This window comes from Phasianus colchicus, chromosome 14, assembly GCF_987193195.1.
Source record: "Phasianus colchicus chromosome 14, bPhaCol1.hap1.1, whole genome shotgun sequence".
Lineage (NCBI taxonomy): Eukaryota > Metazoa > Chordata > Aves > Galliformes > Phasianidae > Phasianus > Phasianus colchicus.
In genome coordinates this window covers 10,913,644-10,928,500 of record NC_143449.1, presented here as the reverse complement: position 1 = coordinate 10,928,500, position 14,857 = coordinate 10,913,644, and the positions used below count along the sequence as shown (strand labels likewise).

The 14,857-nt window shown below is 46.0% G+C and overlaps 1 protein-coding gene across 1 annotated transcript in view; it reads right to left on the bottom strand.

The window, feature by feature from the left end:
• SH3BGRL (SH3 domain binding glutamate rich protein like) overlaps positions 1-13,637 on the bottom strand; it is a 30,296-nt gene extending 16,659 nt beyond the window's left edge. The window contains exon 1 of the mRNA XM_031594328.2: positions 13,392-13,637. Coding sequence (XP_031450188.1) covers positions 13,392-13,436 — 45 coding nt within the window. The 5' untranslated portion in view covers positions 13,437-13,637. The remainder of the gene's footprint in view (positions 1-13,391) is intronic.
• Positions 13,638-14,857: the final 1,220 nt, after the last annotated feature.

Genomic DNA, 14,857 nt, shown 5'->3' with positions numbered 1-14,857 from the left:
TGTCAGCCTGAGAAGAGGAAAACAGTGACATGCAAATGAAGCTGAATATTGTACGAGGCATTTCTGATCTGGAAAGGTGTTAGACTTGCACTTCACTCAAAAAAGAGATCTGGAAAACGGGGGATGCCCCAGCATTGCTCAGTCCCTGGTGTCCCAGCGAGTTCCCCCTACCTGTGATTTGTGCCAGCAGCACCAACAGCACAGTGGGGATGTCTGGTGATTGGATGCAGCTCTCTGTGCTTGCACCAGCACAGAGCAGAGAAGAAAGTGAGCCAGAGGACATGGCAGCGTCTCGTCCCACAGCAATATGCACATTGTACTGTGGCCTCAGGTCATCCCTATCTCAGGCCTTTGCTCTGTTTGGTGCAGATCTTCACATATCAGGAATTTTTTTTATCATTTCTTTTGTGAGTAGACAGCTGAAGTAGGACAAAATGAATATATCTTGCAAAGCCAAGCTGCCAGTCCTAAGCCTCCTCTTATCTCACTTTAGATGAGAATGTAAAGGAACATCGATGTACTGCAGAGCCAGAGCCTCAACCTTGTGCACTGGCACCTTCCACAGATCACTGCAGCACCCAGAGCTGTCCTCTTCAAAACAAAAACACCACCATCACAATACAAAATAAATTGACCTTTGGCAATTTTCTAAGTCAGTTTTGTGGCATTTGACTTTTATAAGACTGAAAACTGCTTGCCTAGTCCAAAACCAACAGAGAGACAGCTTCCTACTGCGGGAATACAGGCTCCATTATCTTGGTTATCCATTAATGCAGCATAAGCAGTGGCACAATGTGAACTCCTCATTTATTACATGCAGTTGTTTTGTGCTGCAGACTTGGAACTTGGCAGACTGTACTCTCCTGAACATCTATGTGCCCCTGGTAACAGCAATCAAGCTCCACATGGGGTTAAAGGAAAGAAAAACATCTCTGCTCCTCCCAAAAAAGGGTATAAAATCAACCTAGCTGCTGCACGTCAGAGCTGTGAGAATGCCAGGGAGAGCAGACAGATGCACTCAGTGCCCACTGCAGTGCTCTGCAGCGATCAGCAGGCTTCTAAGGCTGCCCAGGAGGAGGAAACGCCTGCTTAAAAAAAAAACTGAAGTGCCCCAGGATTTGGAACAAGCTCATGGTGCTTCAGCCAGAGCATCTCCAGCAGTCTCACTGATCTGACCAATTTATGGTTTGCAAAAAAGCAGAAGTCTAAAAACAAACCTGTTGTCACGGCTTCTGAATTTTCCCTCATTAATCACTGCTTTTGTTTGCAGTCAGATGTCTGGCACAACAGTACGGAGCTACAAGCTTTGAAAAACTGTGCGTGGCTTTCCCACTTGGACACGGATGAAGCATTCCAGATGAATCTATGTGAATCTTACAGCTGGATTTGTGCTTGCCCAGGCCTCAGGGAGGCTGGAGGAGACCCAGGCCCCCCACATCTTCCTCCCAGCCTGTCCTCCAACCCTGGAAGTAATGGAGCACTTTATGCCCACCCTGCTCACTTAGGGCAGCCCTGAGAAGGTGTGAGCAGGCAGCCTGCAGGTCCTGCTCCTCCTGGCACAACTCCTTGGGGCACTGCACACATCTCAGCATCTGGCCTTAGTTTTTCTATGTCACCTGCAGCACAGCATGTTGTCAGGAAATAGGAAATACCACAATAAAGAGAAAAAACTCTTCAGGCTATGCTACCTCTGCCACGTGCTCCTCACGTAACTTTGAATGCAGCTTTTGTATCTCAAAGCTTCCTCTCCTAAGCAGACAGTCAGCAATAATACTACATTCTTTTTTTTCAAATCATTGCTTATTTCTTGTGAAAATGGGGTTAGGGTTCATTTTGGCTGTTTCTACAAGCAGTAGAATACTAGCAAATACACCACAGCCCAGTCTCACTGACAGGCTGCACGCATCGACTATAATGCAATTTAGCATACACAAGACTTATCACCAATGTGACAGTCAGGCTCAGGATCACGTGAGTTGCAGAAAACTCCCTGGAACATGACAAATAGCTAGGCTAGGTTCTGGAAAGTACTCAATGTGACTGAGAAAAATGGGGGGGAAGAGGCATTGTGTGTGCCATTGAAAACTGACTCTTTGCTCCAGGAACTTAAGGACTTCAGTCCTGCAGACCTGGATCTCACCACCACCCTCAGCTCTTGAGCTGTTTTTTTTTTTTTTTCCAGCCCATCTCCCTCTGAAAGCCAAAACAATCCTCCTTCATGTTTCTTTTCACACAGGGCTCCAGGACTCCAGGCTGTGGAAGCTCACTGAATGTTGGCAGCAGCCACAATCTATGAATACTGGTGTCTGCAGCGTCCCACCAGGTACAACAGCGCAGGTCACGCGTCATTACGCTGCAAATGTTGTGTCTGCACAGTGCTGGGATTTGCTGGAGAAGCAGCCCGAGAAGACAGCCTGAGGGCCAGCACCATAAACAGTAGAAGGGTGCAGTTCGGGCTGTTTATTGAAACAGCTGCTAATGTAATTATTTTTCTGAATCACTGCATTTGTGCTGGTGATGAGGAGCCATCCATGGCAAACAGAAGAGAGAAGAAAAACATTTGACATTTCATTTGCCTGACTAGAGCAGAACTCTGGTTAGCAAATGAGTTAAGAGCACAGAGAAGCATTGCACGAGGCTCCTGTGGCTTGCAATAAAAGGAAGGTTTATTTCCTGTACAGTTTAGCACACAGGGAGACTAAATTAACTGACAAGACTAAAAGTTTACAGCATTAATTGCTGCTTCACTGCCTTTATACTGCCAGGTATTCATTATTTTCAAATAAAGCTTACTTTAAGAAGACATACAGCACGACCTTAGGGACCCTACTCTAAATCTAGGTGCTTCTGTTCTGTATTACTTTCTGTCTGCAAAGAACTCATACACTAGACGTACCATTGAGAAGAGAACTATTTTGGATGACTGCTATCAAAATAGCTATATTAAAACAAATACATTCTTCCAAGACAAGCAAGCATTTTTTCCCCCTGAACTAAAATACCAAACTATCATAATACAAAGGAAGGGAGGATTAAGAGAGAAGCTATGGATTAAAGAATAAGTTTTCCTCCTCTCTCCAAAAAGAGTCAGGCTACTCCAAAACAGAACAGCAGTTTGGTGCATTCACACCAAAGCACCTAAAAGGCAAAAGATCTGGCAAACAAATGCCTGTGTTGGTTCCAGCCCTTTGCATGACTAGTTTGCAGCTTGCTTCTGAGAGCGTATCGACCCACTGCCCACAATCCCTTCTTTATTGTAGAGCAGATTTGCTAATGTTTATATGTAACTTTAGAAAGTGTCTTGAAGCACGGTGAGAAGGGGATAAACAGAAAGCTCACAAAGACTGGCTTTGCAGCTCCCAAAGCAATGCAGCACTCAGCCAACTTCTACTGCCTTTACCTGCAGGTTTGCTATCCAGGGCACTGCTCAGGTAGCATTCTCAAGTCTTCCTTTGCAGGAATGCAAAAAACAGCATTTTTCAACAGCTATTGCTACCCACTGGCTATGTACTTCACACTGATGGGGAGCCGCCAGCTCCAGCCCACACCTAACACTGCCCATGCCATGCAGCCATAGCCACCAGCACAGCCATGGCCACGTCCCAGCCTCCTGCTCTCCCTGCCCTAGGGTTTTAGAGCCTTCCTGTCACTGTGGTATCAGCCTTTTTTATTTTTAAAAAAACCACAAGCTTCCTTCTACCAGTGTGCAGGCTAGCATTTGCGTACCACAAACAAACATGAAGACAAATACGAACTGCATTTATTTTTTGAAAGACTAAGTGACCCAGCTGTTATTTGCTGTAGGATGGAGTTCTCCAGACCCAGGCAAGCAGCCAAAATAGCTTCATTCCCCTGCCGTTCTTCAGGCTCAGCCCCATGCTCAGCTGCTGGCACTGGGAAGTGATGGCTATCCTAATGCCTTCCGTGCTGCTAATTTCAGTCTCAAATTATTATGGGGAAGACATAGCTGTCGGTCCAGCTGCTCTTCAGTTTATATAGGTGTGAATTCCTAGAGGAAGCAGACCCTGGGGGAGCCTAATGAACTGACTTTCATATTTTCACATTACAGCTCAAACCTTGGCCCTCTGCAGATTAAATGAAGGCTCTTGTGGCTAAGTCCCAAAACACTCTAAGTTGGTGAAAGGAAACAGAAATTTAGAGAAAGATTGCTCAATTGACATGATGAAAGGAAACAAATTTAGAGAAAGATTGCTCAAGCACAAAGGTTTCATGGACTGAGCCACCAGAACCATGAGACGTGCTTATCTGCATTACAGGGCGGAAAAGAATTTCCAGTTTCTAATCAGGATTATCGGGTCACTAACATACAAGTTTGCAAACCTGCCCCTTTTACTGTGCCTCCTTTGTACTTCGACATATATGTATTGCATTTCCCACCTAAGGAAAAAAAATCCTACATCTTTTATCAATAAATGATTTCTGGTAGAACTTCACTTCTATCCATATCCATTGAAAAAGTTTGGGGATAGATCTTTTATTCATCCACCAAGTTATTCTGCTCCTCCCCCATTCCGTTGGTTGCTCTGGAGCTGCTGCTATGGCTGAGTAAACTCTGACCATGTGCACAGGAGTGACCTCAGATAAGCAGCATTAAGGATTTCCTAAAGCAAAATCTTGCCCCACTGTAGTTTATGGCAAGACTCCAGTGCCATTAACACAGCAAGATGATCATCTCATGAGGTGAATACAGATGTGCTGTATAAACCTGCCTGGAAATTCCTACTCTCATAAAAGTGTGGGTTCATGTGAAAACTACTATTGTTTTCCCCAGGGGCTGCCTGTTTCTGTTACACAGGGCCTGCCAATTTGTTCTGACCTACAGCAGTAGGGATTTCTGATAAACCTATCTTACTGTCTAGGTCTAAAAATGATGTATGTCAGCATCTGCTGTTCATGCTGCACAATCATGATGGTTTTGGAATCACCTGCTGCCTGTATCATCAAACACTGATGTTTCCTGTATAAGAAATGCTAAGATGGTGACCTGCAGCAAGACAAGATGAACAGCCACACGCTCCTGTGAGCTCTTGTGCACATTTTGGGCAGCTGAAAGGTACATCTTGAGAGCCCAGGAAAGAAGGAGAAATTCTAGCTTCCATCATGGAAACCCTTCCCCAGTCACACTCAAGTACTATGCAGAACCTCAATGGAAAGGTAAAACGAGATGATTGTTAATGTCTCTTCCAAAACAAGCCACTCTATGATTCTATCACTCCCCTAGTTACTAAGGCCCCAGTCACAACCTGGATCCCATGGAGCATTTCATTGTAACGTAAAGAAGAAGCTCTAACAACAAATCCTCTTAAGGCCAAGTCTTTCCCAACACCCAAGTACTGAGATGGCAGCGTCTGCCCGCTGCCACCACATAACCAACAACTCCATGCTATGTTTCTTACAGCCCTATCCTCGGCTGCTGAGCTGGACTGCAGTTCTTTAAGAAAAAAAACCAAGAGGAGATTTATCATTAAGCTTCCACTATTTTCTTTCTGTTTCTAAGATACAGGGGACAAATACAGTTAAAAGTTCCTCCTATATCTACAGTCTCTTGAAGCATCTCAGTGTCTGCAAAGCAGAAAGTGGTAAGATCTTAATCACAGTGGTATGGCTGAATACAAAACAGATAAAAAAATCCCTTCACAACTCAAAGGATATTTCTAGTTACACTTAAGTATCCAGGCCCTTCCCATTCTTTTAGATCTACAGCCTTTATAGCAACCACCAAACCAAAACCAAACCAACACATTCCAAACAAAGACGTGCATTTTCTTTCACCAAACATTTTTTCCTGGATGACACATTCTTTGATACTTCAAATGCAAACTGTTAACGTAATTTTGGGAGCAGAGCCAATTTCATCCAAGAACACAAGAGTTTTGCTGGGTCAGATCCAATGCTTGTCTGCCCCAATATCCTGCCTCCTCCAGGGAAAGGCACACCAAAAGACAAGAGCACACAGGGCAACACCACGTTGTACTTTCCCAGATGCAAATAACACGCAGCTTTGAGTCAGAGGTGTAGTAATTAAGGGCTATTATACTATTAACTATAATAGATTTCCCCCCATAATTTGTCTCATTGCTTCCTGAACCCATGCAATTTTTGCCATACGCATGCTCTAGCAATGAGTTTCTCTGGTGAACTGCACGTTGTCAAGCACTGCACATCATCAAACACTGCAAATCATTTATCCTGATCCTGCCACCTGCAAGTCTCCTTTTCTCTCCCCCAGTTTCGTTATGGCACAAAAAGTTACATACCACCACTTCCTCACTGCTCTCCTATGCCGGATGTGACTTTATCTGTCTATAACCTTTACAGTCCTCTCTCAGCTACAGATTTCTCCCTTATTTGGTTGTTCCTCGTACAGTGACCACATTACCTTTCCCATTTTCTCTTTTAACTTTGTTTTATTGTTTAATGGCAACTGTTCCAGTCTAAAAGAGATACATACGTTAGATTTCTACAGTGTTATTGTTTTACACTTTGCTCTCACTATTTCTAAGAACTCCTGATATTTTATTTGTTTGCTTGTTTGTTTTTATGACCACTATTATGATATTTTTGTAGAATTACCTAGCTCGGCTCCAAGACTTCTCTGCTAAGCAGTATGAGTTAAAGCTCAGCACTGCACAGCACTGTGGTCGTGTATCATTAATAACACAGGACAGGCACAGGAGGCTGCTCTGATTTAATGCAACTTCACCAGCAGCCTCCATCCCCTCATTTTCTCCTTCCAAGTTGCCTCTGATTATGCTGATCAGTACAGACTCTGTAGCACCCCCTCCTAACTTCTGTAAATTGCAAGAGCTGCCTGTATGTTGCAAATTCGATTGTTATCTGCTTTATATAACTGGTGTGTAATCAATTATGTAAGCCAAAAAAAGCCCTTTCCTCTTATCCTATGGCGGCTTGGTTTCCTCATGGAAAAGGATCACCCTCACTCATGTGCTCAGCTGCTTCTCTAAGGAACTCAGCAGCATGGCTTTCCCCTCTCTGTGTTGCATGTGTCTGCACATCCACTGGGGAAATCTAACAAATAACATCAGTTTGTCCAGCCCAAAAACGTATTTGTAGCTCCCAGACTTTCCTGAGATCCTTTTCAAAATCCTGTTGCCTTTGACCACAGCACCCAAACAGGAGATTCCTCAAAAGGCAATAGTTAAAATTTCATACTTGAGCGCCTTCAATATTTCAAATGTGGCAGTACTCATGCATGCAAAAGGAGCCCCAACAACATTAACCTTCAGATAGCTAATTAAAGCAATCCACACATCCGCTTCTCACAGGGGAAACTAAGCCCAACAAGAAGCTGTCTACTTCAGCTGTCAGCATCAGCTTTGCTCAGTTTGATGTTGATCCTTTACATTCTCTTTCAGTAACTTGAATCTCATCTCCCTGCCTTCTGAATTTCTGAAAGTGGTCTCAGCAGCCTCTTCAGTTGGCCTCCTGAAAATGATGTGCTCTAGGATGTCATGAAGATCAACATAACAAATGCAGCCTGCTGCCTGCTTAGCACCAAGAGCTCAGAGCAGAGCTGCAGAGCTCAGCGCTGGGGACTCTCAGAGCAGCCCCATAAGGCAGAGCTCACTCCTCTCCTGCTGTGATGGCTCATCTTTAGCCCTTCTTCTTATCATACAGGGGAAAGAAATTTTGTTCTGTTTCCATCTTGAACAGCTGATATCTATCAAAGCTTCCTCAGTTCCATTTGTCTCCTCTTTCCCCAATTCCCCCTCCTCTGGGAGGAATAAGCTGTAATAACAATGTTGCAGAGACTCTTTGGCATCCTCCACTCATTGTATGCATGCCAATTAACTGACTTCTACAGTTTTCTGAGTGTAACCTTAATGACTCAGGACAAGAGATGTTTCTTGTACAGCTCTGCAAATACTTCCTAAAAAAGTACAAGTGCTCAGCACTGACCTGTGGCTGCCCAGATCCTACCCTGGGTGCTGAGCCCCTGGAGCCAGCAGAGCCAGTGTAGCCTGCCCAGGGACAGCAAAATCCCCACACACTGCCCCAACATAAACACTGTCATCCTGACATATACAGCCACATGCAGTCTTAACAAAAAGCCTTTTCCAGCCACAGCTGCAGAGCATCACTTCAATCTTTCTCACATTGTCAGAAAACTCTTTATTTAAGCGCAGTAGAATGTTTTTTATTTTGATACATTAGAACTTTTGCAACAACTGCAATCAATTTAATCTTTGGCTCCATTAAAGATTTAAATGCAATATTTTAAGAAAAATGTTTGACTTATCTGGAGTTTAGAACAATGACTTGAAAAAAGAGACAGCCGGGAGGCGGACGGAAGGGATCCTAGCTGACTGCCTAGACTCATGTTACATATTTTGTCTTCTACCCTGAGAGCTCTAACTCAGAACAATTCATACCATTCTTTTTGAGGGAGAGATGAAGTGTGGTATCATTGGATATCCAAAAAAGTACTTCATGCATGTAATGTTCATAAAAGAAAGGGATTTAAAATCAATACCAAACCTATTAATGAGGCAGTTCTCACCCACAGCATACAAAATATGTGCAAAGTATCACAAACCTCTGTATACCCTAGTGAGATTGATTTTAAAAATACAAAAACAGCGTATTTTCCCACATTACATGGTTTCACCTGAACTTGCATTATATTACACAACAATCTATAAAAGATCCATATCAGTACTCCCTTTTACTAACAGCAGTGATACACACCAAGCACTTAGGCAGACATTTGCCAGCTATTCCAGTATGTGTGCTCCAGCTGCTCGTAGCTTCTGGGCTGACAAACGTGACCATATGCACCAGAGCTTTGATAACACCTTTGCAACCATGAACACGAGTGCAGCAGAAGGTGTGCTTACTGTACCTAGTGCTGAAATGTTGGCTGCAAGGAATGCCAGTGCTGTGGCACCACTCCGCTCATGAACCACAAAGTAGAACAGCACAGCAGCAGAAAGCACGTAGCTTTCGTTCATCTTCTCTTAGGGCAGTAGTACCTGCATTTATTGAGATAAGAAGAGAAAAAAGGCCCCAGAGATATTTAAATGCAAAATACCCATCTTTATACAAGCTCCATTTCTCTGTTTATTACTTTCTGGGGATTGCTTCAGAATGATGCAGCTTCACTAGCCATCCCACAGCCCTGAGCTGCTGAGCACAAACAGGGGGCAAGAGCTGCTGGCTGCAGACAACTCTGCTCATTCCCAGCCAGTCTCACACAAAGCTGCTCTGCCTCAAACCACCTGCCACTGGTTACACATCCCAGCACTGCCAGAAGGTGCTTTTGTGCTTCTTTAGGAGACACAGGAGGAAAGAAGAGCAAGCACCATTGTTACCAAGTGCTTGTGCTCCAGATGACAGGCCACATTCCTCTCCATTTCCTGGTGGGCGAGGAGGAGATGACCTCAATCTTTTCCCAAACAAGAAAACAATATGAAAATACAAAACCCTACACCCTCCCGTCCCTTAATCTGAGAATGAAAAAATAAACTCAAGCTTCCTCTCCTTTTTAAAGTCATCCTTAACAGTGAGGATCCATGATATAACATGGAAATGATAGTACTTTCTTGGTTTGGCCATTGTGCTCAATCACAGCGCATTGCAAGTGAGAAGAACCAGCCATATGCCATCAGAACTGCAGCTGGCAGTGGGGTACCCTGTGAACGGACACAGTCCTCTTGGACACGTTCTGCACCACGAGCAATGCTGGCAGTCACTGGCAACAAATGCACGCTTGTAAGAGTGAGAGGAATTTCAACAGCTGGCTCCTTTCCACCCGAGATCAATAAAAACAGTAAGGCAGCTGCCTTCAGGGAGAAGTATGCAAGTTCTTTTGGTACTGGAGGAAAGATGAGGCAATCTTCTCACCCAATAAGAATGAAAAACCCAAATGGAGAAAATCACTGGCTGATGCAATTCAGCCTCTTCGATCCCTATATGCTACTTCTTCACAGAGCTGGAATGCCAATCACTCCTTGGCCTCTCCTCCTTTTGTCTCTTAAAGGATTTGAATAGAAGTCTATAGCCAAATTCAGTCTCACAGCTTGCACAATCCCCATTCAAGTCAATGCTTGGGTGCTTCTGAATGTGGCATTTGTGTCTGTTGTTTCACATTCGTAGCCTCCAACACTGGCTCACATTAGGTAATGCTGTTCACTCTGGCTGCACTCCACTGAGACTCCTGGACAGGAGCTGCACGTGCACATTCCCACATTGGTGCCTACGGCTCATCTCCATAATTACAGCCACCTGTGCTCCATCACCCAGCTTGTGGTTCAGAACCAGAAACATCAAAGGACAAGGGCACCTTTCAGTTGAAGACTCTCGAACTACAAACTTCAGGTACATTCAGTTAACTCTGCCTCTGAGAGGTGCAGCACCAAACCACGACGAACACAAAGTCACCTTTACCATACAGGGTATACAGCAAAACCCATGATTAAACACAGGGCTTAGCAACCGATGAATCACAGCAGTGATAAGGCTGTGTACTCACCAACTCCTCGTGCTGGAGAACAGGCAGCTCAGCACCCACCCTTGGGGCTGTGACACCCATAATGAAGCACCACAACACACAGGTACAGAGGAATTAAGCAGCAGAGTGTACATCACCAGAAACCCCTCAACATGTACCTGTGATATGCCCCTGCTTAGACATCAACAGCATATGGTAGTTTTTCCTCACAGACACATATTATTGAATAAAAATATTATGGAGAACAGTGCCTTGGGGAAACAGTTATAGTGTGATATGGAAAACTGACTGCAGAACAAAGTATTGCTTTGCCAGTGAAAGACCACAAAACTTGGGCACCCTCCCAGACTGACAGCCCGAGGTTCCAAGGTGCAAAGCTGCCTCAATCCCTTTTCCCTGCAGCAGATATAATGCTTCCAGAGCCTCACAAATGTTTCACCAACTTTCAGGAACAAGTCATCATTTTCTGTAGAAGAGGTGATTTTCCACCTGTTTCTGGTTTTTACTTAAGGAAACCAAAGTAACAAAGGATGCTGCTGGCAAAACAAAGCCATCTTGGCAAGGTGGAGCAGGCTTATAGGGCTGATGTTAGCAAATGACAACAACTCTGACTCGGTTCAGTGGGTCCTCTGATCCACTCCCTGAGGGTCCTTGGTAAGACTCTTCTGACCCACCAATAGCTCATTTTAAGACACAGAACAAATAACTCATTCCCTTTGAGCTCATTTCATGTGAATCAGAGACTTTTTCTTCAGTTAGGTGCCTCTGTTTTGCTTTAAGTTCAAGCATCAATTAAAATTCTTATAGCAGAGAGAAAACAGCCACCCAGTGAGGTACACGGCTGAGCCTGGCCAACAGAAACACTCTGGGTGCATTCAGCAAACCAAGAACGTGCAAGTCCTGCTCAATGCTCGACATCACTTCAGCTGCAGTCACTTTAGACCTGGGTATACATATGTAATAAAATTGGTATTTATGAGTCTGTTACACTCATGTTCCATAAACACAAACCACACCAATGCTGAGATCCAAATTCCAGGGTCAAGGATGCATGAGGAAGCCTAAAACTTGGGACAAAGTTAGCACTGAGTCTTATGAAATGTACAATTCACACAAAGACAAGGCAGCATCGCAGAAACCACTATGCCAATAATTTTAAAAACAGGAAAATGCAGTTGAGATCAAGATCAGTGGCCATCTCCCTGGAGCTTAGTACCACTACACAAACCAAAAATCAATAACTGCCATTAAGAGGTCACTGATAAGAATCTAAAGCAGCAAAGCCTGTCAACCGGAAAGCTGTTAACAGCTGTGTTAGAGAAAAGAATTACTTCTTCTATTTGCTAATGACCATTTCTTTCCCTCTATATGATTATTTTCTATAAAACCAGCAGAAATTCCTTTTGATTTCCCTCATAAACTATCTGCTCAGGATGTCAAGACTCGAATTTCAAGACGTGCATCTGATAATCATCAGCTTTCCACCATTAGCGTTTTGATGTTAGCACTGACACTGAGAGTAACAAAGACAACACAGGGACTGTTAGCACAGCATCATCCGAGGCACGAACTTCTCTGCTCTCTTATGTGGCAAGGCTCAGCCGCTGACCAACAGAGTTGAACAAGGGGCTACCACACCACAGCTCACCAACATAATATTTCTTCTGCTGAAGATCACAGATCAACAACTGCACTGAACCAGGGAAGGAGAATTTGGTGAAATAGGCAGAGGTGTTTCTTCCTCCTGTACATCGCTGGCCTCTGAAAGTTTGGGAGGCTGCTCCAGAAGTTCACAGAAGTTTCAGCAACACTGCTAACCTGTAGCTTAGATTCTATCTACATGCAGCAAAAGTCACTGATCATTAACTGCATTCACTGGCATTTTGAAAGTCTCTTGTATATTCATGCAATGCAACAAAATCCCTTGGATTTTAGGCTCTGAGCCTCTTTTTTTGCAGGTCACACAGAAGAAATCAGACAACTTTCGGGATGCTGCTGCTGAGGTATATCTGACCCTAGGCACAGACTCCCACTTTTTTTCTTTCATTCACTCAGCTTTGGAAAAACACAGTCTTCTGAGCCAGCTATGCCGACAGCGAGTTGGGGCTGCAGAAAACAAAACTCAGTACTCCCACAGGGCAAGAAGCTGCAGCTGCTCGGACAGTAGCCTCGCACGCCCATCATCAGTAACCATTTGGTATGAGAGCATCAGAACCCAGTGCTGACACGAGGGATAACACAATTCAGAAATGAACCTCAAGAACAAAACCACAGCAAACTAAAAAACAGTAAATTAGTTCACTTTGCCTTTCCAGTGCAGAACAGAGCAAAAGCGTGCTATCCACTTGGCTCTATTAAAAATAGTTCAACAGTGGGAGAGGGAAGCATCACGCAAGAAGTCACACAGCGAGCTGCTAAACAGCGAAGGAAATGACATGTTGTTCCTGAGCACCGGCTGCAGTAAACAGATCTCCGTCCCAGGGCAGGATGCTGCTGCTCAGACGGTGCGGGGCCAAGGGCTGAGGAGCCACGGGGTGAGGAGGACGCGGGTTTTGCTTCAGCTGGGAGGGCAGCTTTCCCCTGGGCAGCTCTGCACACTTGTGGTGGTTCGGAGCTCCAGCTAGCCCCAACCCTAGCCCAGCCTTAACCTAACCCCAGCCCTAACCGCCCCCCAGCCTTCCCTGAGCCCAGCCCCAGCCCTGACAGCCCCGGGCACGGTCTCCCCGCCGCCCTCTCCCCACAGTTTCGCCATCCCCGCGCCGAGCTCAGCTCCTCCCGCAGCCCGCATCTCCCCGCCGTGTCACACGGCAGCCGCGGACGGAGGCGGCGAGGAGAAGCCCCGCCGATGCGGCCGGATGGGCGCCTCAGCCCGTCACAACTTTCCCGCCTCGCTGCTCACCGCCGTGGATCCGGAGGAGGAGGCGATGTACACCTTGATGACCATGCTGGCGGGGAGCGCAGGGACGCGGAGCCGGGCGGGTGGCCGTGAGGCTGTGGGTGTGTGCGGCGCGGCGCGGCGCGGGCTGGCGCTGAGGAGGCGGCGGGAGGCCGGGCGCCGGGAGGACGATCCTGGGCTCGGTTCGCCCCGCCTCGCCGCTCTCACTGGGCTGCCGGCACGGCAGTCAGCGCCGCCCGGCCCGGAAGAGGGGAATATGGTCACAAATAAATAAATAAAAAGGAAAGAAAGAAATGGGTGAGGCGAATTCTCGACGAACCACGCGAGACGTGCTCGGAGGAGGGGGCTGCCCGCTGCACGGCGGCCCGGAGCCCCGCGGGGGCGGTGAGCCGAGAGCCGAGAGCCGAGAGCCATGGCGGCGGAGCCCCGCGCGCTGTCGCAGCAGCTTCGGGAGCTGAAAGCCTCAGACGCATCTCTGCTCACATCTCTGCCACACCGGCCCTGGTTCGGGTTGAGCCAGAGGCAAAAATCAGCCAGTTCGACAGAGACTGGACTCGTATAACGCGCTGCAGTACAGGGAGCAGGAAAAGGCCCTCTTAATGAAAATGTATTGAGCTGTATGCATATGGTCCGTGTGCAAATACAGGCGTTTTGCTGTCTGACACAGGCGGGAATTGAAGGAGCTAAAGATAAGGTTATGGAAGAGAACAGCAGGTAGGAAGATGCTCTTGTCAGGAACTTTATTCTGGGAGCGAGAGGAGGGGAGAGACAGGAGGTCGGGAGAAGAGAAGCTCAGACACGGAGCAGGATAGGTTCTAGCATCAGCTGGTGGCCATTGCCCTCTTTCTGGCAGGAGATGCCCCGTTCCTCCGCGTCCTGTTGGAGTGAGCGCACGAGGCAGCACCGCGCCATTCCAGCGTCCAGCCTCCTGCCCGTGGGCAGCCTTAGATGCTGCAGGGGTTGGATTGTCACTGGGAGAGGTGAGAGGAGTGGAGTGGGATGGGTAGATGTTACTGTTTGGTGACTCTGAAGTGCCTTTTAAATTTTGTTTCATTATAAAAGTTACTCTCTGAGCAAAATGTTGGCCCACGCCAAAATAAAGGCTGCCGGAGCATATAGTAGAGTTCAGGCTCTGTTCCTTGGCTTCCCAGAATTATTGTAGTGCATCTTCCACACAAAGCATCAGAGAAGCATGTGACAGTAGTGCTCTCACAGGCCCCACCTGAGTCTGCCCACAGTCCCTCTGCTTCTCATCTTGAGTTCTGTGCCTTGGAAAGGGACTTTGCTGCTTTAACTGATTAAAGCCCCAATGGGAAACTTGGAACCATAACACACTGCAATTTTGCCGCATGGTATTTTATCATTTCTATTAATTACAGCTGCTAGATGAGACATGAAAGAGTTCTTAATTATTATAGTCATGGTAACACTTTATTAAGAGAAATTTATATTCAGCCTGTCTCCCACTT